Source organism: Aspergillus sclerotioniger (assembly GCF_003184525.1).
Source record: "Aspergillus sclerotioniger CBS 115572 chromosome Unknown BO94scaffold_23, whole genome shotgun sequence".
In the NCBI taxonomy this organism is placed as follows: domain Eukaryota; kingdom Fungi; phylum Ascomycota; class Eurotiomycetes; order Eurotiales; family Aspergillaceae; genus Aspergillus; species Aspergillus sclerotioniger.
Window position 1 is genome coordinate 307,084 of NW_020291013.1, and position 26,743 is coordinate 333,826.

At 50.0% G+C, this 26,743-nt stretch overlaps 9 protein-coding genes across 9 annotated transcripts, besides 1 other annotated feature; 4 read left to right on the plus strand and 5 right to left on the minus strand.

The window, feature by feature from the left end:
* Nucleotides 1-708: 708 nt before the first annotated feature.
* On the minus strand, nucleotides 709-2,043 carry BO94DRAFT_471552 (WD40 repeat domain-containing protein; the record flags this gene model as incomplete). The annotated part of the gene is made up of 1 exon (XM_025608385.1): nucleotides 709-2,043. One exon carries the CDS (start codon nucleotides 2,041-2,043, stop codon nucleotides 709-711), a length of 1,335 nt encoding a protein of 444 aa, XP_025464979.1.
* A 958-nt stretch (nucleotides 2,044-3,001) lies between these two features.
* On the minus strand, nucleotides 3,002-8,081 carry BO94DRAFT_603056 (uncharacterized protein; the record flags this gene model as incomplete). Its single annotated transcript, XM_025616434.1, has 3 exons — nucleotides 7,847-8,081; nucleotides 6,657-7,780; nucleotides 3,002-6,473 (listed from the first exon to the last, which is right to left on the minus strand). The coding sequence occupies exons 1-3, from the start codon at nucleotides 7,847-7,849 to the stop codon at nucleotides 3,002-3,004; spliced, it is 4,599 nt and encodes a 1,532-aa protein (XP_025464980.1). The 5' UTR covers nucleotides 7,850-8,081.
* Nucleotides 8,082-8,526: 445 nt separating this feature from the next.
* Nucleotides 8,527-8,748: a sequence feature (Protein overlapping with rRNA (BO94DRAFT_471583, PWY79409.1) was converted to a misc_feature.).
* Nucleotides 8,749-8,849: 101 nt separating this feature from the next.
* BO94DRAFT_521646 (putative anaphase-promoting complex subunit Apc5) lies at nucleotides 8,850-11,705 on the plus strand (the record flags this gene model as incomplete). The annotated part of the gene is made up of 6 exons (XM_025610157.1): nucleotides 8,850-9,811; nucleotides 9,858-9,951; nucleotides 10,002-10,413; nucleotides 10,460-10,583; nucleotides 10,630-10,736; nucleotides 10,785-11,705. Exons 1-6 carry the CDS (start codon nucleotides 9,097-9,099, stop codon nucleotides 11,703-11,705), a joined length of 2,373 nt encoding a protein of 790 aa, XP_025464982.1. The 5' UTR covers nucleotides 8,850-9,096.
* A 597-nt stretch (nucleotides 11,706-12,302) lies between these two features.
* BO94DRAFT_471578 (cytochrome c oxidase subunit VIa) lies at nucleotides 12,303-13,001 on the minus strand (the record flags this gene model as incomplete). The annotated part of the gene is made up of 5 exons (XM_025608386.1): nucleotides 12,303-12,348; nucleotides 12,422-12,429; nucleotides 12,498-12,657; nucleotides 12,717-12,741; nucleotides 12,812-13,001. The coding sequence occupies 5 exons, from the start codon at nucleotides 12,999-13,001 to the stop codon at nucleotides 12,303-12,305; spliced, it is 429 nt and encodes a 142-aa protein (XP_025464983.1).
* Nucleotides 13,002-13,309: 308 nt separating this feature from the next.
* On the plus strand, nucleotides 13,310-15,612 carry BO94DRAFT_626319 (DNA-(apurinic or apyrimidinic site) lyase APN2). The gene is made up of 6 exons (XM_025617347.1): nucleotides 13,310-13,433; nucleotides 13,484-13,496; nucleotides 13,545-13,590; nucleotides 13,639-13,771; nucleotides 13,822-14,531; nucleotides 14,586-15,612. Exons 1-6 carry the CDS (start codon nucleotides 13,406-13,408, stop codon nucleotides 15,537-15,539), a joined length of 1,884 nt encoding a protein of 627 aa, XP_025464984.1. The 5' UTR covers nucleotides 13,310-13,405; the 3' UTR covers nucleotides 15,540-15,612.
* Nucleotides 15,613-16,507: 895 nt separating this feature from the next.
* On the minus strand, nucleotides 16,508-17,888 carry BO94DRAFT_521655 (HMG-box domain-containing protein; the record flags this gene model as incomplete). The annotated part of the gene is made up of 3 exons (XM_025610158.1): nucleotides 16,508-17,318; nucleotides 17,369-17,658; nucleotides 17,710-17,888. 3 exons carry the CDS (start codon nucleotides 17,886-17,888, stop codon nucleotides 16,771-16,773), a joined length of 1,017 nt encoding a protein of 338 aa, XP_025464985.1. The 3' UTR covers nucleotides 16,508-16,770.
* A 493-nt stretch (nucleotides 17,889-18,381) lies between these two features.
* On the plus strand, nucleotides 18,382-19,236 carry MAT1-2-4 (putative mating locus protein; the record flags this gene model as incomplete). The annotated part of the gene is made up of 3 exons (XM_025608375.1): nucleotides 18,382-18,872; nucleotides 18,926-19,104; nucleotides 19,151-19,236. 3 exons carry the CDS (start codon nucleotides 18,382-18,384, stop codon nucleotides 19,234-19,236), a joined length of 756 nt encoding a protein of 251 aa, XP_025464986.1.
* A 2,807-nt stretch (nucleotides 19,237-22,043) lies between these two features.
* On the plus strand, nucleotides 22,044-24,424 carry BO94DRAFT_558606 (phosphoribosylaminoimidazolesuccinocarboxamide synthase; the record flags this gene model as incomplete). Its single annotated transcript, XM_025614017.1, has 6 exons — nucleotides 22,044-22,373; nucleotides 22,395-22,418; nucleotides 22,443-23,087; nucleotides 23,371-23,535; nucleotides 23,600-23,975; nucleotides 24,048-24,424. 6 exons carry the CDS (start codon nucleotides 22,044-22,046, stop codon nucleotides 24,422-24,424), a joined length of 1,917 nt encoding a protein of 638 aa, XP_025464987.1.
* A 175-nt stretch (nucleotides 24,425-24,599) lies between these two features.
* Nucleotides 24,600-26,114, minus strand: BO94DRAFT_537437 (CIA30 family protein). Its single transcript, XM_025612264.1, has 3 exons — nucleotides 25,862-26,114; nucleotides 25,561-25,794; nucleotides 24,600-25,477 (listed from the first exon to the last, which is right to left on the minus strand). The coding sequence occupies exons 1-3, from the start codon at nucleotides 25,947-25,949 to the stop codon at nucleotides 24,723-24,725; spliced, it is 1,077 nt and encodes a 358-aa protein (XP_025464988.1). The 5' UTR covers nucleotides 25,950-26,114; the 3' UTR covers nucleotides 24,600-24,722.
* Nucleotides 26,115-26,743: the final 629 nt, after the last annotated feature.

Below are 26,743 nucleotides of genomic sequence, written 5' to 3' on the forward strand. Positions count from 1 at the left end.
ACAACACTCGTCCGCACTTACTTACGGATAGCTGCGCGACATTATCTGGCCTTACTTCTCTTCTCTTGTTCAGGACCAGTCACCTTTAGATAGTCATCAGTCCGACTCTACCTCGATTCAGTTCGAAGGTACGTACATCGGCAAAGCTAAGCTAACAGGAACAGGGAGAAGCGATCCTAGGGTTTGACACTTTTTTAACTTAAATTGGTTTTTAATTAGTAGTCAGTATGGAGTGGTTAGTTATAAATTATAAATATAACCAAAATCAGAATTCTTAATATTATAAAAAAAGATTTTAATATTTCTATAGTCGCGACTCTATAAAAATATTATAAAAATTTTAATAACTTGAAATTTTGTAAAACTACTTTAAATAATATTTAATAATAAATATAGTAATATTTTACAGTAAAAAGCCAGGTTTATAATCTGTTAGAACATGAAGCTAGAAAAAATGAATAATATTGATTAACTAGCTAGAAGGCTTCTGCTACACGGGATGAAAAGGACAACAACACAGTGGCCAATGTGACAAGGCACGTGACGCGCTCGCCTACTGACCAACCGGCTGTCCGGACAATAAATCTTCAGGTTGCTCAAAAAGACTGCATGCAGAGAGATTAATATACTTTAGCATGTTTCATAGGCTAGTCAGGTACAGGATTTGCCAGCAGTGTCCTGGACGGTATAGCAACACAGCTCACTTCCCTAATCAAAAGTCCAGAGTCTCAAAGTCTGACCATTATCAATATTGAGGAAAACGGTGGCATCTTTGGAGCAAACTGGTCCTACGGTGCCTGAAATCTCCCTTGGAAACTTATGCCTGACAAGCGACATGAAATCGTAAACCACGGTAGCCATGTCAATGGGACAGTTGAACATGAACCTCTTCCCTTCATCAACAAAGCTCATGTGTAAAGGAATAGGAAATTTCTCTTTATTTCTCAAAACAGGGCCCGGATGCTGCATCCTTTGCACCCCCGTGATAGCATTTCTCAAACCGAACCCGTCTGCACTCAATGTTGCTATGAGCCTTCCGTTCGGACTCCAAGTAACAAACGTGATAGTAGGGTTGGGTAATTTCCATAGGATAGTGTGGTTTCCCGTCGTGATCTCATAGACAAAAAGGCCGGTTGTGGTGATCAACGCGATGTGCTTAGGATTGGGTGATAAAGCACCACGCAAAACCGTTTCGCCAGACAAATCAAGGATGTAGTCACATGTACCGCTGGCAGCGTTCCATATTCGAACTTTGTCATCGCGTTCGACAGATGCAATTGATTTAGAATCTGGGCTCACGGCTGCCCATCGAACCCCGCCAGAATGACCAGGTAGCTCGCGTTGAGACTCCCTTTTTTCGTCATCCCAAGTGATTATATTTGGGGAGGGCCCAAGATCTACCTGCTTTTCGAACTTTTTGTCCCTGGTGATGCATATCATGAATTTTCCATCCGGACTGAAGATCGCCATGTTTCCTTTCAATACGATCTGATGTTCATGGGTGTGCTTGTCAACAGCTTTGCTCAAAAGTTCTCTGAGATCCCCATCGATTGACAAGCATGCATCTTCATCTTTCTCCAATCCATGATCATGAACAAGCTTGGCGACTAAGTCTCCAGCAGCTTCAGTCGACAGCTTGGCAGGGTCAACCCTGAAACCACCCGCGGGATCCAGCACTCTCCCTTCATTATCAATATCCCATACTTTCACGCAATCCGCTGAAGAAACGAGCAGATATCCTCCACTAACAGTCAAGTTCGGCGCAAATACAAGTTCCTTCATGGTCCCTAAATGCTTGTGCACTATTTCGGTGCCTTTGGAGGCGGCCCCTGACCAATAATAAATGTGGATCTCCCCCCCAACAGCGACTGCAATTAATCTATCATCTGGACTCAGAGCTAGAGCGGTAGCCGGACCCTGAAGCTGCACTTTTATGGACTCTTCACCCAGGTTATGAACAATGGTATCTGGCGCTATTTCTTTGCGGAACTCGGGGGTATTGTGTGTTCCAATGGAAGTCTTTGACGCCTTTTTTTTTTTCATTAGAGGCTCAGAACTATCGGAGCTGCTGTCTTCATCCGAAGACATATCGTGGAATGAGATCTTTCTCTTCATCATGCGTCGAATGTTCTTCCTAAGTTCAATATTCGAAGACATATGCTTTTCAGGCGGCTAACAAAACCGGATTGTAAAGAATCTGAAAGGACTGATTGGGCTCATGATCATAAAGATGTGATTAATCTTGAATGCTAGATACCTGAAAGGAAAGTAGGTCAGGGGTTGTAGGTGAGGAAGAGAAACTCGTACTGGAAGGGGCGAGCGAGAGGAAGAAGCAACAGGGAAGTGACAGTGATCACTATGGGCACATATCACCCAACAACCAGAAGAAAAGATACTTGACTGAAACATGACGGGCCAACTTCCAAGCTTGCTGGTCTGTTGGAGTAAAGTGTCAGGGGGAAGAACGATATGTAAAGCAAGAATGAGCTGGAAGAGAAACCCATCTGCCGGCAGTTACGGCATCAAGCTTGGATAAGTAGACAACCAGGCCCTACACACCGACGGCCCTAGCATAATCGAAAGCTATTCCGCCCAAATCTTTGCTCCACATGCCTATATTGGTATAATACCATTCTTTGTCTGGCCGCCGTCAGTATCTGCAGCATGATAGTGACAGTTGTAGCTGCCATCCCACACCGTACAATGATCACAGCCGCCACCGCTGGGCTGGGCTGGGCTGGAGCTGTCAAATCCTTAACAAAGCGTTATACTATAGATCGAATGGAATTAGTGGCTTGTGGAACAGTAAAAGTACACAGTAGCAGTGAGAGGTGATAGGTTTATCGGAAAACCAATTCCAACCACAATTCATCATTTTTTTCACTCCGGTTTCTCTACGACTGCCAGATTGCCAACGATGGATGAGGCAATATCGAAGATGATCGATACAACACTTCTTGCTTGAACCAGTCGTAAAGGCTCCATCGGTTCTGTCGCTATTCTAAAATCCCGAAAGCAATCCCGTCATAATCACGGCAACTCCACCTTCTCGGGGACAGAGAAGAGTGCCGTCCTGGAGGATCCGACACTGCTTTAGAGTCACCGTGTTGGCCCAGTCGCGGGGGACGAAGAATTGGCGCTCAAGGGTTCCTCCCCGAGGCGGGGTCAGCAGCGAATAGGTGCAAATCCATAAGTCTTCATCAAAAAAGACTAATCGCAACCCCGGAAGTATCCCCAGGGGGATGTAGATCTGACTGGAGATCTCAAAAGGTACGCGATGGGCGAGTAGGTACGAGCGCGTAGGATGCCCGTTCACTAGTTCCAGAGTTGCCAGGTCGACGATGATATCACACTCTGGCCGATGCACAAGAGCATGTCGGCGATCCTGAGCAATCATCGCACAGCCCATGACAGGCGACGCCCAGATCTGTCGCTGCTCAGCTATGGGTTCCGACGGTTTAGCCTCATAGTTGTATGGCCAATTAGTGACCATGGAAAAGTCTGCCCACAGATAAGCGGTGGTCTCATCAGGTCCAATCGCAAGGAGGATTGCTGGCTCTGCAGCATGGCCGATCCACTTTCGATAGCCATCCCGAGCTAGAGTTCGAGTACTGATAACAGTGCCGTCCTCAACGGAGCAAATATAGCCAGTCAGCCCCGAGATAACCAGTAAGAGAGAGCAATCCTGGTTGAAAATCAAGTCATGGATGCTGCTGGTTTCTTTGGTAATTTGTGGCATTGGTCGGGAGTGAACTTGAACTGTGGGACAAGTCCCAGCAATGTAATGTACCGCAACCTCTCCGGTTAGGTCGGCGCATGCCAGATGCGTGGAGCTGTTGCTCCATCCTAGGCAGCTCACGCTGGTAGAATTCGGAAAGCGAATAATCTCAGCCAGCTTACCCGAGTAAGCGTCGAACAGAGAGACAACCCCTTCATCGTTCCCAAAGCAGAATGAGGTACTGGCCCCTGCTGCGGTCTCAACCACAGACACCGCTGCATAAGGGACAGAACATGTTTCAGATACATGACACGTGGACACATGTTGATGGTATTCGCCGGATGTATTGCTGAATGACTCATCTTCCTCCAAAAGGCGCAGCATGCTGTTAGGCTGCCAGACATTCAGCGATGACCACCGAATGTCGTAGAACGTGCTGTTATCTGAGCTAAAGGCCAGTTCGCTAACCAGGTCACCCAACGAAAGCTGAAATATTACGTTGAGTAAGGCAAAGTTCCACACTCTCACGGCCCCGTTGCTGCTGCTCGTGAGGAAAAAGCGTCCATCCAGGCTTACAGCAACTTCATCTGCTATACACGCGGCTTCCTGATACTCATTTGTCAGCGGATGCCACTTGAAAACTGTGCCATCTTTGTACAGGCCGACGATATGGCCTGTATTAGGGTTCCAGGTAAGTCTATCCACGGCAAACCAACCAATCGGCCGGCGGAGGGCGTCCGGTTGGGCGCCCGTGGGCCGCTTACATCGCTTGATGCATTTCATTTCGCCCAAGTCCCAGACCGAGAGTGGGAACCCACGATATGACACTCCAACCTGGGTTGCATTTCCATTGAATGCGACGCACACCGGGGAGTTCACAACAGTGCCATCAATTTCGGGCGTCTCGCGGAGCAATTCGTGACTGAGAAGGTTCCATCCAGTAGTGGGATCTGTAAGGTTGAGACAGTGTATCTGGCGATTGGTGCAGGCTACAAAAACCCTATCATCCGCTTCCCCAAAAGCGATTGCCAGTGCTCTGCTGTCCACAGGATTGATGATGGTGACCCACACATCTCCAGTTGGAATTGACCACAGCTTGGTAGTCTGTAGTCCGAAGGTTATGATCTTCTCTCCCCGTCGATTGAAGGACATTGCCGTCACAGCTTCTTGATGTCGCAAAGTGCAAACGAGCCTGAATGAAATATTATCCCACACGAAAGTCGTCCCTGAGATAGATAATACGGCAATGTATCGAGTAGAGCATGATAATTTTATACCTCTCTCGTCTTGTGGCAACGGTATCTGGACCAGATTATCGCTCCATTCTTTTTGTGAGGCCCCTTGGACAATCACATCGGCTGACTCTTCCTTGTAGAACTGCTGATGGATAATGGAGTCAGAGGGACAGAATGGTGGGACAAGGTTATATATAGATGTTGGGTGTGATGACAAATGCCTGCCAAACTTGCCTATAACCTTAGCTAAGTCCACGCCCCATTTATCAAGATAGTTCACGTCGGCAAGTTTGTGTAATAGTATTGGGTTTTCTGATGTGCTAAGGCGTCGACAAGTTTTGACGTAACGCGACAGCACACCGGCCGCTTTAACCAATATATCCTGACGATCCACGAGACCGAGAATATGGATCCAAACAAGAACCGATCGGCTTTTGAAGAAGGTGCAGAGAAGATCTAGCGTTTCATCACTCATCCATTCGGAATTCTGAAGGTGAAAAGTCCACGAAGTAGCCGCATACACAAGGAAAGGCTCGGATCGTCGCAGCGCATTTTCTTCTTTGCTTACTTTGGACTGAAGGCCGGGCGCACACAGGGCTGTTATACTAGTTTCCAAAAGCATACTGTGGCTCTTCTTCAAATCAACCGCAATCTCGCTCTTGGAGTGCATAAGGTATTCCCGGGCGGTTTGATGGATCAACCTCACGCCTCCAGATGGATCAACCGTAATGAACTGTCCACGTACACGCAGGATAGCCTTGCGTATATCCACGACTTTCAACTTCAACGCTTGATCCATTTCGTCCAGGGTCATAGTTTGTTGTGCACAGACTGTCCACTGCAGAAACGTTCGTGCAAGATGCCTATCTTCAAGGCGAGGAGAGGCCAATATTGCATCCTCCAACCGCTCATATAGCTGATTCATTTTTTGGGGGAGTTGTTGCACCTTTTCAAGGATCGCTTCCTCGGTGTGGCATGCCTGAATTTCGTCGAGGACCAAATGCACCCAGAGAAAGCTTTCATGGGCCTGATTGAGGATCTCTAACAGAATTCGTTCCTTCATTGTAGGCGTGCCGTCCATTTTTTCAATCGTCCGTTCCACGTAGTATCGAATATCACGTTGAGTAGGGGTCGCTGTACCATGCGTGCATAATGTTCCCAACACTTCAGATGCTTTGTTACCATCAGCAATGAAATTGTCAGGCCCTCTGCTAGTCACAAATATCCTGATCATAGGCATCAATTCTCTCAATCGAGAGATATACTGAAGTACAGCTTGAGGGAACTCGGATTCATTCAAGCCGTCTATTACCCAGAAAAGAGGACCAGGGAGCCTGATTCCCGGACACGTAGCTTCAAACAGTGCCCGGAAAACATCTGAAGTGCTAGAAATTGACAAATTCAAACGGTAATCAGCTAGGTCTGTGAGGCTGGCTCGGAAGGCTGGGACATCAATGACCAGCTGCAACGCCATCGTCCGTAAGAAGATGCTGACCGACTCTTTTAGTTGATCTCCGGCCCTGAAGAAGTAGTAATGACATGGATAGCCTATCGATCGGAGCCTCTCGATGAGGTATGCAGATATCACGGATTTTCCACTGGCAGGTGGCATGTTGAGGTGGATGAGGGTCAAGTCACGACCCTCCTCTAACTAGTCCTTCATGGGTTCCTCTTCAAAGATCCACGAGCATGTGCCTTCAAACCATCGAGAATGAAAATAAAGGAAATCTTCCTGAAAGGTAGGAGTAACTGCTAGGAACTTTTCCATCTTGGACTCCTCTGTAATTAGTGTATTAGCGAACTCCATACCTTTTGGCCGGAGGTCGGCAACAAAAGCCGCCAATGTATTCCGTACGGTCACATAGTTGGCATCATCCCGGCTTTCATATTTGCAAACGCCATGATGTTTGGCTTTCAGTTTCACAAAATGTTCGAATTGCCAGCCAAGTATAGCAGATTCTTTGGGGACCACCATGACGCCCAAGCCTCCAATCTTGGTCACACGGCTTTCGTAAAAGGAAGCGACAATAAGCCTTGAGGCGGCGTGACGAAATTGGTCGTTGATCGAGTCAATCGCTGGCGAGCCTCGTTGAAGCTCGTCGATGAAGTCCCTCAGCGATTGGAAGCTTACCTTCAGTAAGTTATTAAGTGCAGTGGTATGCTCAGCACCCCTATGAGGTGTAGCAAGGAACATCATGCATCTTATCGACCGGATGATATCCTTATAGTTCTCGTCATTTTGTCCTAGGAGAAATGCGGACTTGGCCACCAGTCCACCCATAGAATGAACGATAAAGATGATCGGGACCTTTCCAATGCCCAAGGGGTTTCCATCAGGGTCCTGCGCAGATCTCATCTCATGCAGGAGGCTTTTAGTAAAGTCGGAGATCCTGTAAATGTTTCCAACTGCACCTTTGCCAAAGCCTGCATCATACCCGAATGAAAGAATACGGCTTTTCGATATCCCTGGCTCTTGTGGAAGCCATAGCCCCGGCCAGAACTGCCCCTCATCATGGTTATTGCACCACGTCAAGACACGGTCGCCCCCGAGACCGTGGACGAATATTATATCGACTGGTGCGGCCACCTTGGGCTGGTGCACGACATGCAGCCCAAACTTGGCACGTAATGGGCGTGGTGTCGAGACCGAAGAGCGAGAGTGCGATCTCAGCCGTAGCCATGACAGCGATGGCGACTGGCTTCTGTAAGGGGGCGGTGCCGTCTGCCCGTCTGTTCCGGCATCGCTTGTGTCTGAATGCCGCTCTGGTGGAAGCCTGGAATGAGCATCATCCGTGGCTTGAGCACGTCTCAAGAAGAAGCGCTTGACCTGATAGATTTTATTATCTATGGTGTCCCGGCTATACGCCGTTGAAATGACGGGTTTCTTCCTTACCATGGTTCTCACCGAATAGTCTATATCCTAATCAGAAAAATGATTTCACCGAGCAGGGGGGAAATAGAGACGTTCAATTCTAAGAATGGGGAAATTCGATCTACAGCAATTGTTGTTCATCAAAAGGACGGCCTGCGGGGTTTTAATGCGCTCAGGCTACGCGCCAGACCACATGCCTAAGGGGGCCACAGAGTCAACATCGCCGATTGATGTGCACCAGGACTCAGATCCCTGTTGGAAAACGCAGCGAATGACATAAATAAACACTGGGATATATATGGTCCGCGAATCCAGTGAGCAGCAGCTTCGGCATAGGCCTTGCAGCCCAGCGGTAATAGCGGGAGCGTCGTGGACAAATTTGGACCATGATTGGATGGCACCAGGCACCTTCGAGAGATAGTACTAATAGTACTACTCACAATCAAGAACCCCGCGCCCAGCTCAACCTCCAGTCTCGCGTCATGGGCGTCACTAACCCGGGCGCTTAAATATAACAACAACTGAGCGCAACTGGTTGATGTGATAACGTGTGTGAAAGATCAGACAACTACTTAGTTGTAACGTTGAGCTGAGATTTGACTGCACCGTAAATTCGAGGGTTGTTCGGCAACAAGGATGGACTGACTCCAATTCATGTTTGGAGAGAACACAACAGAAAGTGGTAGCCAGTGGCAGCTGGGCTACCCTTCGAAAAAGTAAGTAGTTGGATGGAGACGCTGTTGCTCGGGGAAGTCTTCTCCAATCACCGACTGGTCGGTCAACTGAACATGCAAAAAGTTGGAGTAGTGTTCTAAAACATACAACAGAAGGGATTCGCTGGTGGTCACCCACCCAACTACTAACCTCCCGGCGTGTGGCTTAAGTACGGCTGAGCGGACGGGAAGCCCTGTTCTCCACACCCTGTGGTCGTATGTATTAGAATTTAAATAACTATTAAATATATAGTACGTTTAAATTGAATTTCTCCCACTCCGCGTATTTCCCAGCGGTTGTTTATGACTACCCTTTACGTGAGGATTGGTCGGGTCTACCGTATCCAAACCGATCGAAGTCATCCACCATCGGAAGCGGAAGCCTCAGCATACTTCTTCAGTCATCTGATCCGGCTTTCTCTCCCTCGCGTTTCTCCCGCGCGCGTAGCCACTTATCACATTCGCTTCCCTTGGTTGTCTCGATTTGCGAGCTGCACGTCGTGTCGTGGTTAGAAGTATAAGATCTTTTGGCGGGGTCGTGTATAGCTCCTAACCACAATGAGTCGCTACCTCACCCCTTCCAAGGTCGCCCTTCTCTGCCTCATTTCCATCTACACCGAAGGAGTTGTCCCCAACTCCTCTGCCATCCATGTTCTCTCCTTTCTCATCACCTGCCTAAGTCCCTTGGAAAGAAACCCCCACTCCCCAATACAAGACCAGGAAATGCGATTCTCTGTCTCTATCACTGACCTGGAAAATGCTCTAACGGGCCATCCATCTTCGATACCTGGTCGTTCAATCTGGGATCTCTTCCTCAAAAAGATCTGGTCCGTTGACTGCTGCGATGCTTTGGAGGTCTTTTTCGCCGATATTTCTGCCATCCTAGTCAAGACCCGGGAAGAGCAAATCCGTGATCGAGATGCAGGCCTTGCACCGGAAACAGGATGTATGCGCTTGTCTCGGTGCTCTCCTTTAGGTGCGTTTGTGAGACGAGCTCAGCTGGAGTTCACCAGACTGCAGTTCCATGACTCTGTCAGGCTCTGGCAAGGCTTTGTCAAGTATCGGCTGCCGACTTATTATGTGTGGGCGCGGAAGAACCCGTCTCATGAGCAGGCACCTGTGGATATAAATTTGCTGAATCTTAGCCTGGATACGACGGATCACCTTGCGCAGGTTGCGTACGGCAATATCGAGGATGATTCCGAGGATGAGCAGTACGTCAGCACAAAGGACGTTGAACGACTTCTCGAATTCCAAATTAGCGAGTTGCAAAGTAATCACCCCCTCATATAGATTGAATCAACGCTTATGAAAGCTAGGCTTGGGAGGAAGAGTGCCGGACGGCATGAAAGTTCAACTGGAACGCATCATCATGTCTGGGGTGACCGTTCCTAACCTTGTGCATTATTTGAGGTATGGACCAGCTACTAAATTAGTCAGTCTTCTCATTATTGATTCTTTAGATTCCTTGACGCCTGGAGGGCTGGAGATTACCCGTCTTCTTTTGACAACCTGCACCGCTACTTCGATTGTACTATGCATAGTCGCGATCGAAGCTCCTATCAGTATGCCTTGCTTAATCTTGCTATCCTACAGGCTGATTTCGGATGCTACGGAGAGGCCGTCTCGGCCATGCAGGAGGCTGTCTCTATTGCTCGAGAATCCCACGATATGAACTGCTTGAATTTCTGTATGAGCTGGCTGTATCACTTCGGCAAAGCGTTTCCGGAGCAGATGAAAGATGTACAGAACACGGGCATGTTGGGGAATGAAAAGGAGGGTCTTACGTTTCTGAAGGCAAAGGCAAAAGAAACAGAAATGTGGAGCCTTCTCAGTACAACGCTGTTGAGCGAAGCGAAACTCGAGCTACATAATGTGGGTAGCTCCTCGTCTCCTAACCACTACGTCTAACTTCCTCTAGGGAGAGAGTCTTGCCTCGTCCATTGAGAACATAATTCGAGCATCGCATCTCAATGTAACGAAAAACCTACTCAACTCTGTGGGTCCGCAGCTTCTCCTGCAGACCTCACTTTATTCCAGAATAGGTATGCCTTTCTCCATGGCATTGTTCAATCTCAGCTAAGTCCACAGGCATCACGCACCTCGCATGGTTAAGCAGCGAAATATTCCGCGAATGCTACGCAAACAAAGCGCCATTCGAAGATTATCTCAAGAGCACCTTCCGTAGTTGCCAGCTCGTACGTCAATCTCCCATTCCAGCCCATAACACTACTAATTCTTCCAAGCTAGCGCAGCAGGGCCGGTACTCCGAGGTATCAGCTCGAATGAACCAGATTTCTCCGGAAAAGCTTCGCTCCCTCAAAACATACCAATACTGGACATTCTTTTCCGGCATCCTGCAACTTCGACGTCAAATATACCGGCATGTCCCCCTATCCCGATCTCTAGCTCAGCCCACACTAATGACAATACCCAGCGATAACAAAGTCGCAGCCGAACACCTCCTCGCCCAGCTCCAAGCCATTCAACTCCCTGATAATGACATCACCCTTCTCCTCTCAATTCTTACCATTGACCTCCGCATCCGCCAAGGCCACTATGCTCGCGCACTCGAACTTGTCGAGAAAACCGCCCAAACCATTCACCAAGAAAACTTTGATATTTTCACACAAGTCAAACTTCTCTGTCTAAAGGCCTGCATTCTACAGAAAACTGGCCATCCACAACGCGGCTTCTCCCTCGCTATGCGAGCCGCCAGCATCGCGCACCGCTCGCGTCTCCTCCCCAGTCTTTGGGAGTCCATCTGCGTGCTTGCAGGCGTCCTTCTCAGCTTGCGCGAATTCGACGCCGTGTCCGAGTTAATCGAAAGCATCATGCCCCAGATCCTTGAGACGAGTAACTGTGACCTGGCTGCGCAGGCGTATTCGCTTCTCGTGGACGCGAATATGGGAATAGCAGGAATTCTCCGGAGTAGGGGACTAACGAACTCGGTCTTGAAAAAGGAGCATATCAACAGGGCGCTGGCGTATTTGGATTGTGCATATGAGCAGTACGAGGAGATCGAGGATATCAAGGGGCAATGTGAGCTGATGGCGAAGAAAGCGACAGTCATGCATTTAACGGGGGACCCGGTCCTGGCGAATGACTATGCGGCGAAGTATTTGGATTTGAAGAGGCAGTGGTGGCTAGATTGCGAAGAGGTATAGTTGTGTGCTTTCCTATCGGTAACTGATGTATGGCATGGTAGATAGTTGTGCAAGATTAATGCCCGTGTATTTGCGACTTCATTGCACCTTTGGCGGCCAGTGACCTTTTGACAGTAGTCTACACTACATCATGAAGCGCCTAGGATCTCATAGATGTCCCCCAGTCCTAATTTCAATCGCAACAGCGAAGCAGTGGGTGAAATGAACCAACACATGGCAAAACAGAAGACTCTTTGGCCTGACACCAGTTGATCTCACGGATTCCGTGCGATGATTCCTTCGTGCTGCTTTGACAGTCGTTATGCCTATCATTTAGCTCAGGCAGGAAAGACTTTTTTACTCCCGTCACGCAAAGAAAGAATTTAGCAGAACCAACATAATCCATGCTGATTACCAACAAAACAGCACAACAAAGGAAATAAAAGCTTATCAGTATTGTGTGTCACGCTATCTCAATTCCACCTCTGAGCACCCAATGCCCGGTCATTCTATCTCTGCATAACTTGCCGGTAAATATACATGTTCTTTGATTTCCCCTCCCGTCAACAGGCAAGATCAATCAAAGAAGCTGTACTCGAACCATCCAGTGCGGGGCAATTAGGTGGCCTTGTCCTTGTTGTGGTAGTTGACGCTAGAGTTCCAGCTGTGGGATTTGTTAGCATGTATGCTCGTCGGTAGCTTGCGTTCGATGTTAAACGATGCGGGTTGAAGCTTACAAGATAGTCTATAGAAAGAATATATTCCGTTAGTATTGAGTTATCGTATAGCTATGGGTAAGGCGGTGGCACGCACCTTGTCACCATCTCCCCAGGGGAAGTTCTTCACGCGGATGTTCTGGTAGGGGTACTCGGTACGGTCCTCAAGAGCGGGCATGTGGGCCCAGTGCTCCCAGTGCTCGTTCCAAAGGTTGTAAGAGTTGATACCGCCGGCAATGAGAACGGGGATGACGGCGCTGGAGAAGGTGAGTCATTACTATAGGTCAATTGCGGTAGTATTAGCAAGCCCACATACTAGATGGAGAGCTTGCGCCACAGATCTAGAACAGCCATTGAGTCAGCACAGCCCATTTCTCTCCGAATACCGACGTCAATTGGGCAGATACGCACCACTGGTAGCAGCAGCGTGGTGCTTGACGGCCTCTCTCTCGCGGTTGAACTCGTTGTCGACGGCCCAAGAGGGAAGCTGCTTGGAGTCGGAGCTGTTGGCACGGCGCTGGACGGTCGAGCGGACCGGAGCGGCACGCAGCTGCTGGGCAGCGCGCTGGGAGAGACGAAGGGCGTTGCGCTGAGGGAACATGATGGTTGGGGTGGGTTGGAGTGGAGGAGTGACGTTGGAGGAATGGGACGACGTCGTCTTTGACGGTGGGATTATCCCGGACGTCGGCCCTTCCGGCTTAACGAAACAAAAGCCGTTTAGCGTCCCCGTGATTCGCTGGTCACCGCTTGGACTTATGTCAGCACCCGCCTGGGATCGCGTGATGTCACGGTCACGTGCCAGTCGCGCGGATCACAATGGCATATTGGAGACATCCTTACTTTACTGACTCTCTCGGTTGATGATGTGTGTCGGTGTCATCCATTGAGCTAAGTCGTGTCGAGCTGTCGCGTTTGGTAGTTGCCTTTGGAGTCGCACTCTTTTGCTGAATGGGTTAAATTGGTACCCTTGGATAGTTATGCGTGATTCGCGCCCATATTGCTGGGATGGGGTTTCGAATTACAACATGGAATGGTGCGTGTAGATTGCACGTTGGGCAGTGACTAGATACTGACGGCCCTTAGTCAATGGGATTCGGTGTGTGGTGCTAGGTCATCCTGGAGTTGCGTCGCTGACCTGATGCAGAAATCCTTTCTCCTACGAGCCATGGAGAGGAAAGCGGACCTTTGATGTATGCTTTCTGTTGACCACTTTACACGCAGAACACTAATAGCATCAGGCTATGTTTGACATTCTCGAGGCCGATATCGTCGTCTTCCAGGAAACGAAGATCCAGCGCAAAGATCTGCGCGATGACATGGTCCTAGTGCCCGGTTGGGACTGCTACTTTAGCCTGCCGCGAGTCAAGAAAGGTGTGTATTTCCCGTCTCTGCATGGTTGATCAGGCAGCTAATTGCCATAGGATACTCCGGGGTTGTGATATACACGCGCAACGCAACATGTGCCCCCATCCGCGCAGAGGAAGGTCTCACTGGAGTCCTTTGCCCCCCAAACTCGCCCGTCTCTTTTCGGGATCTTCCAGAGGAGCAACAAATTGGTGGCTATCCCACTATCGAACAGTTATCGCGGCTCGACATTGATGCAGCGACGCTGGACTCAGAGGGCCGTTGCGTTATCCTCGAATTTCCCGCTTTTGTTCTGCTAGGAATCTATTCGCCGGCGAATCGGGACGAGAGCCGCGACTCTTTCCGCCACGACTTCATTGAGTTGATGGACGTGCGGGTTCGAAATCTGGTTGCCCTTGGAAAGAGGGTATTCGTGACAGGGGATCTGAATATCTCGCGAGGAGAGATCGATGCAGCCCATGCGGGGGAGGCTATCCGGAAAGGAACCTTGACAGAAGACGAGTTTGTATCCATTCATGCGCGACGTGTGTTCAACCACCTACTTTCCGACGGAAAGGTCAGTGGGGAGCGAGAGGAAGGAAGAGAACAACCTGTTATGCACGATATCTGCCGCTCATTCCACCCGGACCGCAAGGGGATGTACACGTGCTGGGAGCAACGCATCAATGCCCGTCCTGGGAACTATGGCTCGAGGATCGACTATGTCCTGTGTAGCTTGGATATGCAAGATTGGTTCTGCGACTCGAACATACAAGAAGGTCTTATGGTATTAATCCCACTGGCTCACTCACAAGGGAACTTGCTGACGCCGACTGCTCAGGGCTCCGATCATTGTCCCGTGTATGCGGTGTTCAAGGATATTGTAACCATAGGGGATAAGCAAGTTAGCATCCGTGACATTATGAATCCATCCGGGATGTTTGAAGATGGCGAGCGCCGACAGGAGTATACGACCAGATGTTTACTGCCTATTTCGGGCCGCTTGATACCGGAGTTTGACAAGCGAAGGAGTATCAAGGACATGTTCATGCGCAAGCCCAGCAATGCGTCGCAGAGCTCTCCGATTGCAACCCCTACGCTCTCTCGTGCGGTTTCAGCTCGAGAGAAAGAAATAACGGCTGCCACCAAGAGCGCCCCAATGGAAGCAGTCAGCAACCCTTCCATATCCGAGAACGATTCTCAGCCCAAAGGCGTTGTTCGTAAGCGGTCCGAAAAGAACGACTCACCTGTTAAGCGTTCCAAGTCAGTAGCTGCCTCAGCACCCGCGCCACCCACTGCTGGACAGAAGTCGCTCAAAGGGTTCTTCAAGCCGAAGAATGTTCCGGTCAATCAAACCAGCGAGAGCCCAACCAAGCCTCCTAGCCCAGTTACTGTACTGCCATCTGCGTCACTCTGCAAGCCGATCACCCCAACGGATCATCGACAGCAAACTGACAAGCAAATTTCAGCAACAATCGCTAGAGAACCCACGGGAGATCTCAACCAACCCGTATCAGCGACATCAACCACCCCAAAGGAGGACGATACAATCATTGACCCAATCGTCAGCAAGGAAGATTGGTCGAAGCTATTTACGAAGAAACGAGCGCCTAAATGCGAAGGTCACCAAGAATATTGTATCAGCCTGACGACGAAGAAACCCGGAGTCAACTGCGGCCGATCCTTCTGGATATGTCCCAGACCTCTTGGACCTAGCGGCAATAAGGAGAAGTGCACGCAGTGGCGGTGTCCGACATTCATTTGGGCGAGTGACTGGAACTCGTCAACGTTGTAGGTAGCCATGGCAACGCAATGTACCATTGTATGTTCCACATTCTATAAAACAATATAAGATACCCATTGTTCAGCATTGACTAGAACAATATAACCAGACTCAATAGGTACCCCATACTTCACATAGCGAAACCCTTAGCCTGAGTCCCACCCCTGATTTGCACCCCAAACATTATTCCATATAAGTAGCAACCGCATCAGCAACAGTTACAAAGTCCAGATAAGTACCACTGCTGGATTCGAGTAGAAAACGAAGATTGAAATTGACTGCCCCATTGAAGCAGAATAGAGTATGTTTTATACTGATATGGAAGCCCTTAAGAGTCGCAGTCATTATGCGTAATCCATACAGATAGGTGGAGGAGGTTATATCAAGTATCTTCACCACCATTCTCGACGGAGCTGCCTACACACAGTTTGCTTCTAGCGAAGTCTCCCATGTTTCCCCCTTATTCCGGGCCAAGATTCCCAGCCGATTGTCTCCTATCGGTGATTACAATTCCCAAACTTTCCAAAGTAATAGCACTATTCTAACACCAACACCAAAACCAACTCATGCTTTCTCCCCCAATTCATATCAACCTTACGATACATCCCTCCTTGCCACACAGCCTTATCAGTGAATAAACACCCCTCAGAACAGATCTAGTCCTCCTATCATGTTAGTCCAGCTGAGCTTCATCTCAACATGCCTCGGCTGTGGGTATAGCCCTATCTCAACAAAGTAACGCCCCCTTTCTCCCAGCTTGCCCGATCTCAATGGCCCATTGTCTAAGCTACAAATAGTATGGTGCGACTGTGAGTCACGGATACGCATGGGGCTGCGTATTATCTTTAAAGGGCGAGGTCGAATGTTCGCTGCAAACTGTAGGGAGTGGTGACCTAATGTTTTGGGATGAGATGCGCCCTGCTTAGGTATTGATAATTATATTTATCTATAAACTAAATAGTCTAAATGTTTGTCATCGTGAGACATATATGCGGTTTGATTTGAAACAGAAACGTTTTGGTTCCCCCTGTCCTCCTTCCGCCCAGGGGAATGAATTGGAATGGGGAAGATGATCAGGAGATTAGGGATGGAGATCCGAATCCCATCTGGTTATATGGGTATTTATAAATAACAGAGATTGTCCGTAATGCTCCCCTCAGAGCCCTTGCTGGCCGTTAAAGTCATATAGTAAGAACGGGGAAAAGGGGAAAGGGAAGGAAATGTTGAACCGATTCATCCTTCTTCAATAGAGATCGGTAATGTAGTCCGAGAACTCGATGGTCTCGCCAATATGTCGGTCGGTGAAGCTAATGTGAGTTGATGGAGGTGTGCACAATCCTGTACCCTTGCCGAAGTCTGTCTGAACATGTGCTATCAACGAGCCCAATATCTCCGGGTCCAGCTGGAAGTGCTCGTCCGATAGAAGTGGCATATCGCTCGGTATCAGGTCGTTATAGAGAATGTCGCCGGTGTGCATAATGGGCATGTTATATTCTGGAAAGAAGTTCATTGTTCCCTCAATCCCAGTATCGTCTATCTGTACGTTGGTGTCAATCGAAGGACTAGTGGTTTCGGTGCTGGTAGTAGTGAGATCCGGCGACTTGTATTCCGCCGTCGATTTGGGATACTGACGAGACAAAGTTCGACGCTTCTTCTCGAATGGCCTGCGTGGTGTGTACTGGTAATCGGGATGCGCCTCTGCATGCTTTCGCTTCAATTCATCAGCCAGGGCTTTAAATTCTACCCTGATGTCTTCGGATTCTGCCTTCCACTGCTTTCCTAGAATAACGGCTGGGGATGTTAGCATATCTATTGATCCTCTAGCATAGCCAAGAACCTACATATCTCGTTGTTTGAGAGATTGGGATGGGCCTCCTTGAGTTTAGGATGATGATGCTGGCGGTATAAGATGAATGCATTTGGCGGGCGAGGAACTTTTGCAGCCTTAACAGGAACCGAAGACCGCTCATGCTTTTTCATAGGGACTTTGATTGATTTGAATTCGAGGCAGGATGCCACTTCGTGAGATGCAACAGATATTGTTGTACCTGAAAACGCCGGTGTACGCATGACACGGAGTGCATTTATGGATTCATCGACGAAAGCTACTACCGGAGCACCAATTAAAGCACTATCCCTATGTAAACCTGTATGTTATTACATGTTATTGGAAATTACCTACCAAAGACGAGACTTGATCTTGTCGACATTGCTCTGACCGATCATATCGATAACATTGATTGGAAGCAACACTTCGTTGTTCGTGGACCCGAGATGGCGCAAAGCATCCTGCCAAAGCAGCTCTGTGAGCTTATCGCTGGATTCAGTAGTGTGATTCAAAGCAAGAGGTATAGAATTCATTCTGGTATTCGTGATATAAGCCAGAGGGTTTGAGAGTTGTAGAGTCGATAACCATAGCCTTGGGTGATAATTTCAGAGCATTGAGAGCAAGCAAAGGAAAGTATAGGAGAGGCCATGTATAAAGGTAACTCAAAGACAGTATTTAATAATAACATTTTTAGGTAATAAGAGATGAGTATCTGGGATTAAACAAGACGGATAGAGCTGTGTTCTAGGCGGTGGCGCATGGCTGGTGCTATTCTTTGTTGAGTTAGAGGTCGTGAATTCTGAGTTAGATTCACGAATTGGTGTTAAACTCCGTAGACGCTAACTGATCGTTTGTACACGTTAATACAGGGCCCTTACCTCACCTATCCTCCTGTCTGAGTATTACATGTTCACAGTCTTTCGACTTTCTTGTCTCCTAATGTTCTCTTGCTGCTCGTCTCTTGCCACCCTTGATCCTTCATATACATTGAGTCTCAGAAGCCATCAATTGCTCTGGTGTCGCACAATGGAGCTCATCGTTAATACTCTCCTCCATTTCCTTGATGGCATGGCTAGTAATGCAGTGTATGCTGCTGAACTACGTGGGAAGGCATTATGCATATCAGCATCCTTTTCTCTCCACAAGAACGTCGGCAGACTCATGGCGCAGGTTACTGCTTTGACAAGGGGCGAAGAATATATCTATCCTTCTCATCGAGTTTATGGTCCAACCGAATCTGCGGATACACCTGTCTGTCGTTACAGCAAAGTTCTTCAGGCCATAATGGCTGATCATCGCATTAAGCCATCTATTTCCGACATCAAAGGCCACTCCATCCAGCTCATCAGCATCCTTGATCCCGCCATTGAGAAACTGCTTCAAGGGGAGAACTATTTCGAGCTTCATCAGGCCCTCATTCGTGCTGAGAAAAAAGCAAATGAAGATCTGGCTGAATTAACGAAGAACTATGGATACCACTATGTATTCAGAATTGGACTGATGGAATATTACATGGTGTGAGTTGAAGCTTCAATTTGCTGATTTGTTGGATAATTACTGATGATATGAGGAGAACCATCGTTGAGAACATAAATTTCCTCAGACCAGAGTACCCCGGCGACGTGTATCGAGTTTGTGCCCAAACTTGCCCGTATGATGCAATGGAGAAACGTCTCAATTTGAACGCTGCGGAGAAAGAGCTTATCATAGGTGTTGTTGATTGTCACCCAGACGATGCGCACAGATTCTGTAGGTATCAATGGTTTGCTATCACCGTCAATTCTAACGGAGCCAGGGGACTGGTTGGAGCGCCACCACGTCGCTTATAATGTGATGAAGGCCTGCATTGCCCTACTGAACAAAATGCAATGTGCGCAATAACCAAAGCTCATATTACCCATGCTGACTCGATGTTAGAGCCAGTTTCCAGACTCTAGGAGCAAGTATAGGCTGGTACTGTTATGCTCATCTGCCCTGTCTCGGTGTTTGAACGTCCATATCTCATCAGTGCGACAATAATCCAGGTCGCAATGCGTTATAGGCCTCTACACAACGAACCTAGTTCCAGAAAATCCAGCTTGCGCGGTCACAAAGTCTTGAGCTTACGGTTTTCTCGTTCTTCAGTTTTTACCCACCGCAGATAAGAGGATTTCGAAAGGAATCTGGTTGATTCGGTACAGGTATGACCATTGGTGTCGCAATAGCGAACATCTAATGTCACAGAGCATGGGTGGCGTTTGATATTTAGTGTTTACTTAAGGGTAGTCTGGCTTGGCGACGGTATAGCAGTTATTTATCCTGGCGTTTCTGATTAATTTACTGTCTGAAATGTTGGGTTATCTCTATTTACGCATGGATTTAGATTGCATCCTTTTGCATTTGAAGGCGTTCAAAATAATGAGTATGACTGTATGGATGACGGGGGACTTACCAATGTCTTTGCTTACGTCTCTAGTTACGTCATGTTATTTGGGGGAGATTTGATACAGAGAAGGACTACCTAATAGTATGGACGACATGGGTTGACCAGTCGTTAGGGGGATACAATACTGAATAGACTTTCGCACAGCCACACGAAGTAGCCAACAGGGCCTCCTATCGTACATTGATCCGAGACAGGGGCAGCTACATTCCGTCGACCTCCTGAACTCTGGATGCCCCCCATCCAGGTTCGACTGTCCAGCGCGACGATTTCCGACTCTCCGGACTCGTCCGTTTCCACACACACGCACATAACCCGCTACGAAGGCATTTCTCAAGCCACGGTCCAAGACGAAGACATGCCACCTCCCTGGGTTGGCGACGAGCAACAAAGAAAGGTGGGAAGAGGGACGGCCGAGAAGGGGACGAGACGGCGCCACCGGGACGGAAATGGACAGGACCCTCCTGAAGGCCAGGCTCGACCACCAACCAGGCCATCTCCTCCACGCGCGGCTGACTTGCTGTCGGACAAAGAAGCAAATATCCGCCATTGTGACGATCGGGGGCGAACCGGGGTGCAAGCACATTGGCAGACCGTTTGCACCCTCCAGGTCTAGAGGAGCCTGGAGATCACGGACCTCCAGAACCAGCGATCAACGACCGAAGGACGGTCGGTTCATGATCCATGAGTCCAGTGATGCTTCGACCGTCGACCAAGAAACGAAGATGCCATGCGCACCTATGAGCCGGGGGGTTCAGGGGCTTGCGGTGGGCTGGCTACCAGGTGATGCCTCGCCTCACACTTCCTTGGCTCGTGATGCGAACTTAGTTCCACCTACAGCATCAAAGGTCCGCATTTCTGCATTACTTTTGTCGCGAGCTTAAACCGCGGTTCTCACGAGTCTTCGTTCAACCGCCTGGTCGGCCACCACGCTCATCAAAGCAGTTGGGAATGACCTGTCTTCTCCCTTTCGTCCGGGTCTCGGATTAGAATCCTACTTCAACGTGTTAGTGGAAGCCCATGACGGTGGTAATCTATTACCGATCGATACACGGGCGCCTTTCTGTCTGTTTGTTTGTCCATCCAGTCGAACAGAAAGGCTCCTTCAACTGGGCGGTTTTCATCTATCCATCATCAGGCCCCTTTATCATTCTGCGCCCCATGGAAGGGAAAGCACCCCGATGAGTTTCTCATTGGGTCTAGCATGGCCAAGGCGTTTGGGCAGCATTATCCGACCAAGAAAGGGTCGCTAGGCATCTTGGCAAGTCAAGTATGCTCCTACTGGTGCAGAATATTGTCACCTGGGCAAGGTAGGATCGATCCTGTCAAGATCTACTTTACTGACTTCCCTTGTTGTCGTTTTCTTAGGGCTTCTGTAGGACTGCAATTGAATGGTCTGTCGCCTTCACTGATATCGGCTCTAAGTCTGAAGTGCGACCAATCCTTCTACCCACCGACCGCCTGCGAAAACACGATATATAGATCTGACACAAACACTATGTATATTGGGCGTGGATTCGTAGCGACTACTGGATCCAATTACGGTGCTTGCGTAGCGATCCTCATACGCATCTGACCGACATCGAATAAGATAGCCTAGCTACCTGATGAACTCTCAAGGGGTATATAGAGATTGGAATACGATAGATGAACTTGTTGATATAGTCTGCAATGGTCTGGACGCGTACCCATCTCTCCTGCTTATGCCTCGGGTTGAAGGGGACACGCAAGGCTCTTGCTGTAGTCGCTCGTAGCGTTGAGTAGTGTCAATTCGCTGTTTGTACATCATCCGGGGAAAGTTGTCATCCTTGTCGCTAATTACCAGGCATCTAGAGATGGAAGGAGCCCCCATAGCCAACTGCTGCTGCCTGCAGGGTTCTGCCGGTGGTGCCTGGAAGCTTGGACTCAATGCAAACATCCGGGCTTGCATCGGGATTCCGAGCATACTCATGCTTCATCTGCCAATCACCAGGACCAGGCATCAGGGACTAGTACCTTGACCATTTGGTATATAATCGGGATGTCGCTCCATTGCTTCCACCCAGCCGGAGTCGTCAGACGAGGCACTCGCGTGGCACATGTGACCGGGCCAGTCGTCGTGCTTCCCCGGCATCGTTCCTCCTTCCAGCTTCTGGTAAACAACACGCAGCAGCGGTCTTCCCTGAGAAACACCTGCAGTTACACTAGCACAAGTATCCGCCGAGTTGTGTCGACACCCCCTCACCCAAACAAATATCTAGCCTATCCAACGAGGCACTTGCAGCAGATGGCCACCACGCTAGAGGCGGGGCACTTTCAGACTCACGAGTCCCCCGCACCCGACACCATCCTCGTCCGCGACGCCCTCTATGGCGACCACACAATCACCGAGCCCGTCCTGATCGACCTCCTCCAGTCGCCAGATCTCCGTCGACTGATCGGCATCGGCCAGCACGGAGTGACCGGGCACCTCGGGCTGCTTCCCAAACCCGTCAAGATTACGCGCTTCGAGCACTCCGTCGGGGCATTGCTGCTGGTCCGTATCGCCGGCGCCAGCGTCGAAGAACAGGTGACCGCGCTGCTCCACGATATAAGCCATACGGTGCTTAGCCATGTGGTGGACTGGGCACTTTCCCAGCCAGGGAAGGAGAGTTTCCACGAGGTTCATAAAGCGCGGTATATCCAGACGACACAGATCCCCGCCATTTTGACCAAGCATGGCATTCCGCAAACGGTCTTGGACGAGGAGCAGTATCCGCTCGTCGAGATGGGAGCTCCGCATCTTTGCGCGGACCGACTGGATTACTCCCTACGGGATGCCGTTGCATTTGGGATGTTTGCGCTGGACGACAGTCATCGCGTGGTGGCCGCTCTGAAAGCGTTTCCTGATGCGTCGTCTCCGCATCGGATGTTGGTGCTCAACGATCAGCAGGTGGCCCTCCGGCTTGCACGAGCGTATCTGACTACGGACCGGGAAGTGTGGTCTAACCCAACGCATGTCGAAATGTACCGCAAGACTGGACAATTGATCGGGGATCTTGTTCGCGGGGGACAGATCCAGGAGGCGGTGCTGTGGTCCATGTCGGACGAAGACTTTTGGGAACTATTGAAGGATGTTGCTGATCCGGATGGGGCAGAGACACTGGAGAAGTTCGAGACGGAAGGGCTGGGGGAAGCACACGGCTTGCGTCTGCATAAGCATGCCAAAGTTCGTACAATTGACCCTGACATTGCTGTTGCTGAGACAGAGGCTGTTGCGCTGTCCGTGGTGGATCCGGACTGGGCTGTTGAGCGGCAAGAATATATCCGGGGAAGAGAGGCTACACGGGAGGTGTAACTAGTATCCAGATAGGTGCTAGACGAAACAGACAGACAGACATAGTAGTAATGAACCGCATGCATATGCCCACCCAAGTAAACATTGCGCACCACCTTGCATAACATGCCGGCGGCCTGTGTAGAAACAGCGGAGAGAGTGCCTGAGGCGGCAGTACCCCGCCGCAAAGCTTATCGATTATCGTTGCGAAAACGGATGAATGACTCCCCACAAATTACTTGCACAACTTCTCTTCAATCCCTCCTCTATTGAGCTCCCCCCCCCCCATTGTTCTCAGTCACTCCCATCTACAATGACCGAGGCATTCACCCAAACCGATCTGCAGGGCGCGTTGCCCCTGATCGCCCGCGGCAAAGTGCGCGATCTATACGAAATCGACGACAAAACCCTCCTGTTCGTCGCGACCGACCGCATCTCCGCCTACGACGTGATCATGGAAAATGTCATCCTCCCCCCCCTCCATCCTCAAATCCATCTCCAAGCTAACCAAAGAATAAAAAAAACAGGGCATCCTCAACAAAGGCATCCTCCTCACCCTGTGCACGCAAAAATGGTTCTCCATCCTGACCTCCGCCCTCCCCTCCCTCCGCACCCACTTCCTGACTCTCGACCTGCCCCCGCAAATCCCCGAGTCGCTGCGTCCCGTCCTCCAGAACCGCAGCATGCAGGTCCGCAAGCTCCGGATCCTGCCCATTGAAGCTATTGTGCGTGGATACATTACCGGTTCGGCCTGGAAGGAGTATCAGACCTCGGGCACTGTGCACGGAATCCCGGTGAAGGAGGGTCTCCGGGAGAGCGAGGCCTTCCCTGATGGACCGATTTATACCCCCTCTACCAAGGCGGAGCAGGGTGAGCATGATGAGAATATTCATCCGGATAAGGGTTTGTTTTTCCTCTACTTATTTCCCGATCATTCCCTGCGGAGGGATATATGGCTAATTGGATTATGTATAGCCGTTGAAATCCTCGGCGGAAAGTACGCCGCTACGGTCGCTGCCCTCGCTATCCAGCTGTACAAGGTTGCGCACGAGTACGCCTTGACCCGGGGTGTGATTATCGCGGACACGAAGTTCGAGTTCGGTGTTGATGAGGAGACTGGTGAGGTGGTGCTCGCGGATGAGGTGCTCACTCCGGACTCGTCGCGGTTCTGGCCTAAGGATACGTATGAGATTGGACGCGGTCAGGCTAGTTTCGATAAGCAGTTCTTGCGCGATTGGTTGGTTAAGGAGGGGTTGAAGGGGAAGGAGGGCGTGCGGATGACGGAGGAGATTGCCCAGAAGACGGCGGAGAAGTATAAGGAGGCTTGGGAGAAGATTACGGGGGGGAACTAATTAATTGATTGGGTGGATGGGGTGTTTCTTACGGAGTGGTTATGTGCAGGATGGGGATGGGGGGGGGGGGGGGGGGGTTGGAGCTCGTCTGGGTGGTCGTGGAGTCATTTGGGAACCCACGGGATGATGGTGGGTTCGATGAAGTGCCCCTTCTCATCCATGCTGCCTTCCATGATGACCCGACTCTTCGTCGTGAGACGGGGAATGTATGTGCCGTGTTTGTAGAACCCAATCAGAACCAGTGTACTAGGTAGAAGTTCACTGTACTGTACAATCTAGATAAACAAGGTATCAACCACTACTGCTCCCACTCATCCTTCAACCCCTTCAACCCCTTCGCCTTGGGCTCCTTCTTCTCCCCAGCACCAGCACCATCAGCAGCAGCACGCTGCACCTTCTCCCTCTCACCCTTCTTCTCCCCCATCCACCCGGTCATAACCCCCTCATCAACCGGCAACGCATCCGCTCCACAAATCCTCCTCTCCTCCTCAATCTCCGCCTCGCCCATGCCATTCGTCGCCCAGATCTTATGAATCCGCAGATCAAACGGCCCCTCCACCCGATCCGTCAACCCAATACCCACACTCGTAACCCGCTGTCTGAGAATCGACGTCTGCGGCTCAACCACCAATCCATGATTCGTCCGCACAAACGAGTTGAACGGTAACAGGATGGTTTCCCACCCCGTAGAACTGGATGTAGTCACGCTGGAACTACCACTAGACATGATGATGGATTCGGGGGGAATATCGGACAACGAGGGAGGGATGCCGTGGGGGTAGATTCGTTCGGCGAGCTCGGGGGTTTCGACATCATCAACGGAGGAAAAAGAGGAAGAGGAAGAGGCAGCGTTGTCCTGGACACGATGATGGCGGGTATACAGACGATGTTGGTGAATGTCCGTCTCAACGATAGAATCGGTCTGAATGTTGACGGTGTAGCGACGACCGTCGGATTTCACCCGCAGAGCGAGGTAAGCGTACGGATCAACGTCCCAGTATAGACGGCCGAAGAGCCACATGCCGCGGTCGTGGTTGCGGAAGGCGGCGTAGCCTGTCGTTTCCATCCCATTTCATACTTGTTAGTGTTCTGGGTCCGAGGTGCGGAGGACTGGGTTGATAGGGGAGAGGACGCACCCGTCCGCTCAACGCGCCAGTTCATAGGTAGCTTCGTCGAGATACTTCCGTGGAATTGAGCATGGGCGGGACTATTGGTTGCTGGATCAGCAGGCACGTAGTCGAGACTGGCGGTGCTGTAGCCTCCGACGGCACGGTCGGCCATGGTCTTGCAGCCGGCGACGGAGGAGTCATTTTCGAAGTCGAGGAGGACGTAGGGCTTGGTTGGGGTGGTTAGGCCCTCGGAGTTCCAGGCTAAGATAGGGTAGCATATCAATCAGTATTGGTGCAGAGGGATGGGTTGCGATGGGATGGGGCGTACCGATGCGCGTCAGGCGGCTGAGTTCCTCGGCGCTGCGCTTGATAAAGCCGGAGGGCTTGGCAGCCAGGCACCGGGCTGTGGGAAACATGATGGATTGGATAGTAATTGAGGGAGAGAAAGGACGTCGAGGCGTCGTCGAAAGGTACGCGCCATGACGTCGGGGATTTCGCGGGATGTGGATGCCTCAGGCTGACATGGCGTGAGTGGGTTTACTTACCGCTTTCTGACGGTTTCTTTCGACGGCAGCAATGGCAACCAGACTTGGACTCAACACGTTACCGTTATGGGTAGTAAATATCTTTAAATACTGGGTGTCTGTGGATCCTATACTTTATGAGGACATTCTGCTGACATCTTATGATCCAGGAAGGGTGGAGTCATTCACAGTGGTGGCTTCATAGTACTGGTGGAGGATTAAGTCACTGTGTTGTTCCCTAATTACTGGGCTCTATCTGGGTGAATGGCCCAGATAGATTATATATACGATGCCCCGCCATCGTATAGATACGATTCCAATTTCTACAGCCTCGAAAGGAAGGCCTTCAGCATCATCACGATGCGAGCATGTGCGCATCCTGATCCATTCTGCCGGCAAAACAACTAAGTGCGGCAGGCGGGTGGAACACTAGTCCACCAATCAAAACACGGGCCTATACTGTTTCGGCCCGGCCAATGAGAGGACTCGATGACCAACCGAACAAAGTCTTTGTTCCAGCATCGAATGAAGCATCAAGAAATGATTTGACCCCTCTTTGTCTGCTACACAAAATGTGCCGATGGACGAGTCTGGACCGGCGACCGGAGCATTTTTTCTCGTCGAACTAGGCTGCCTACAAAGTTTATAAACCTGGTACATCCCGTCCCTGAGGGAGAGAAATTTCC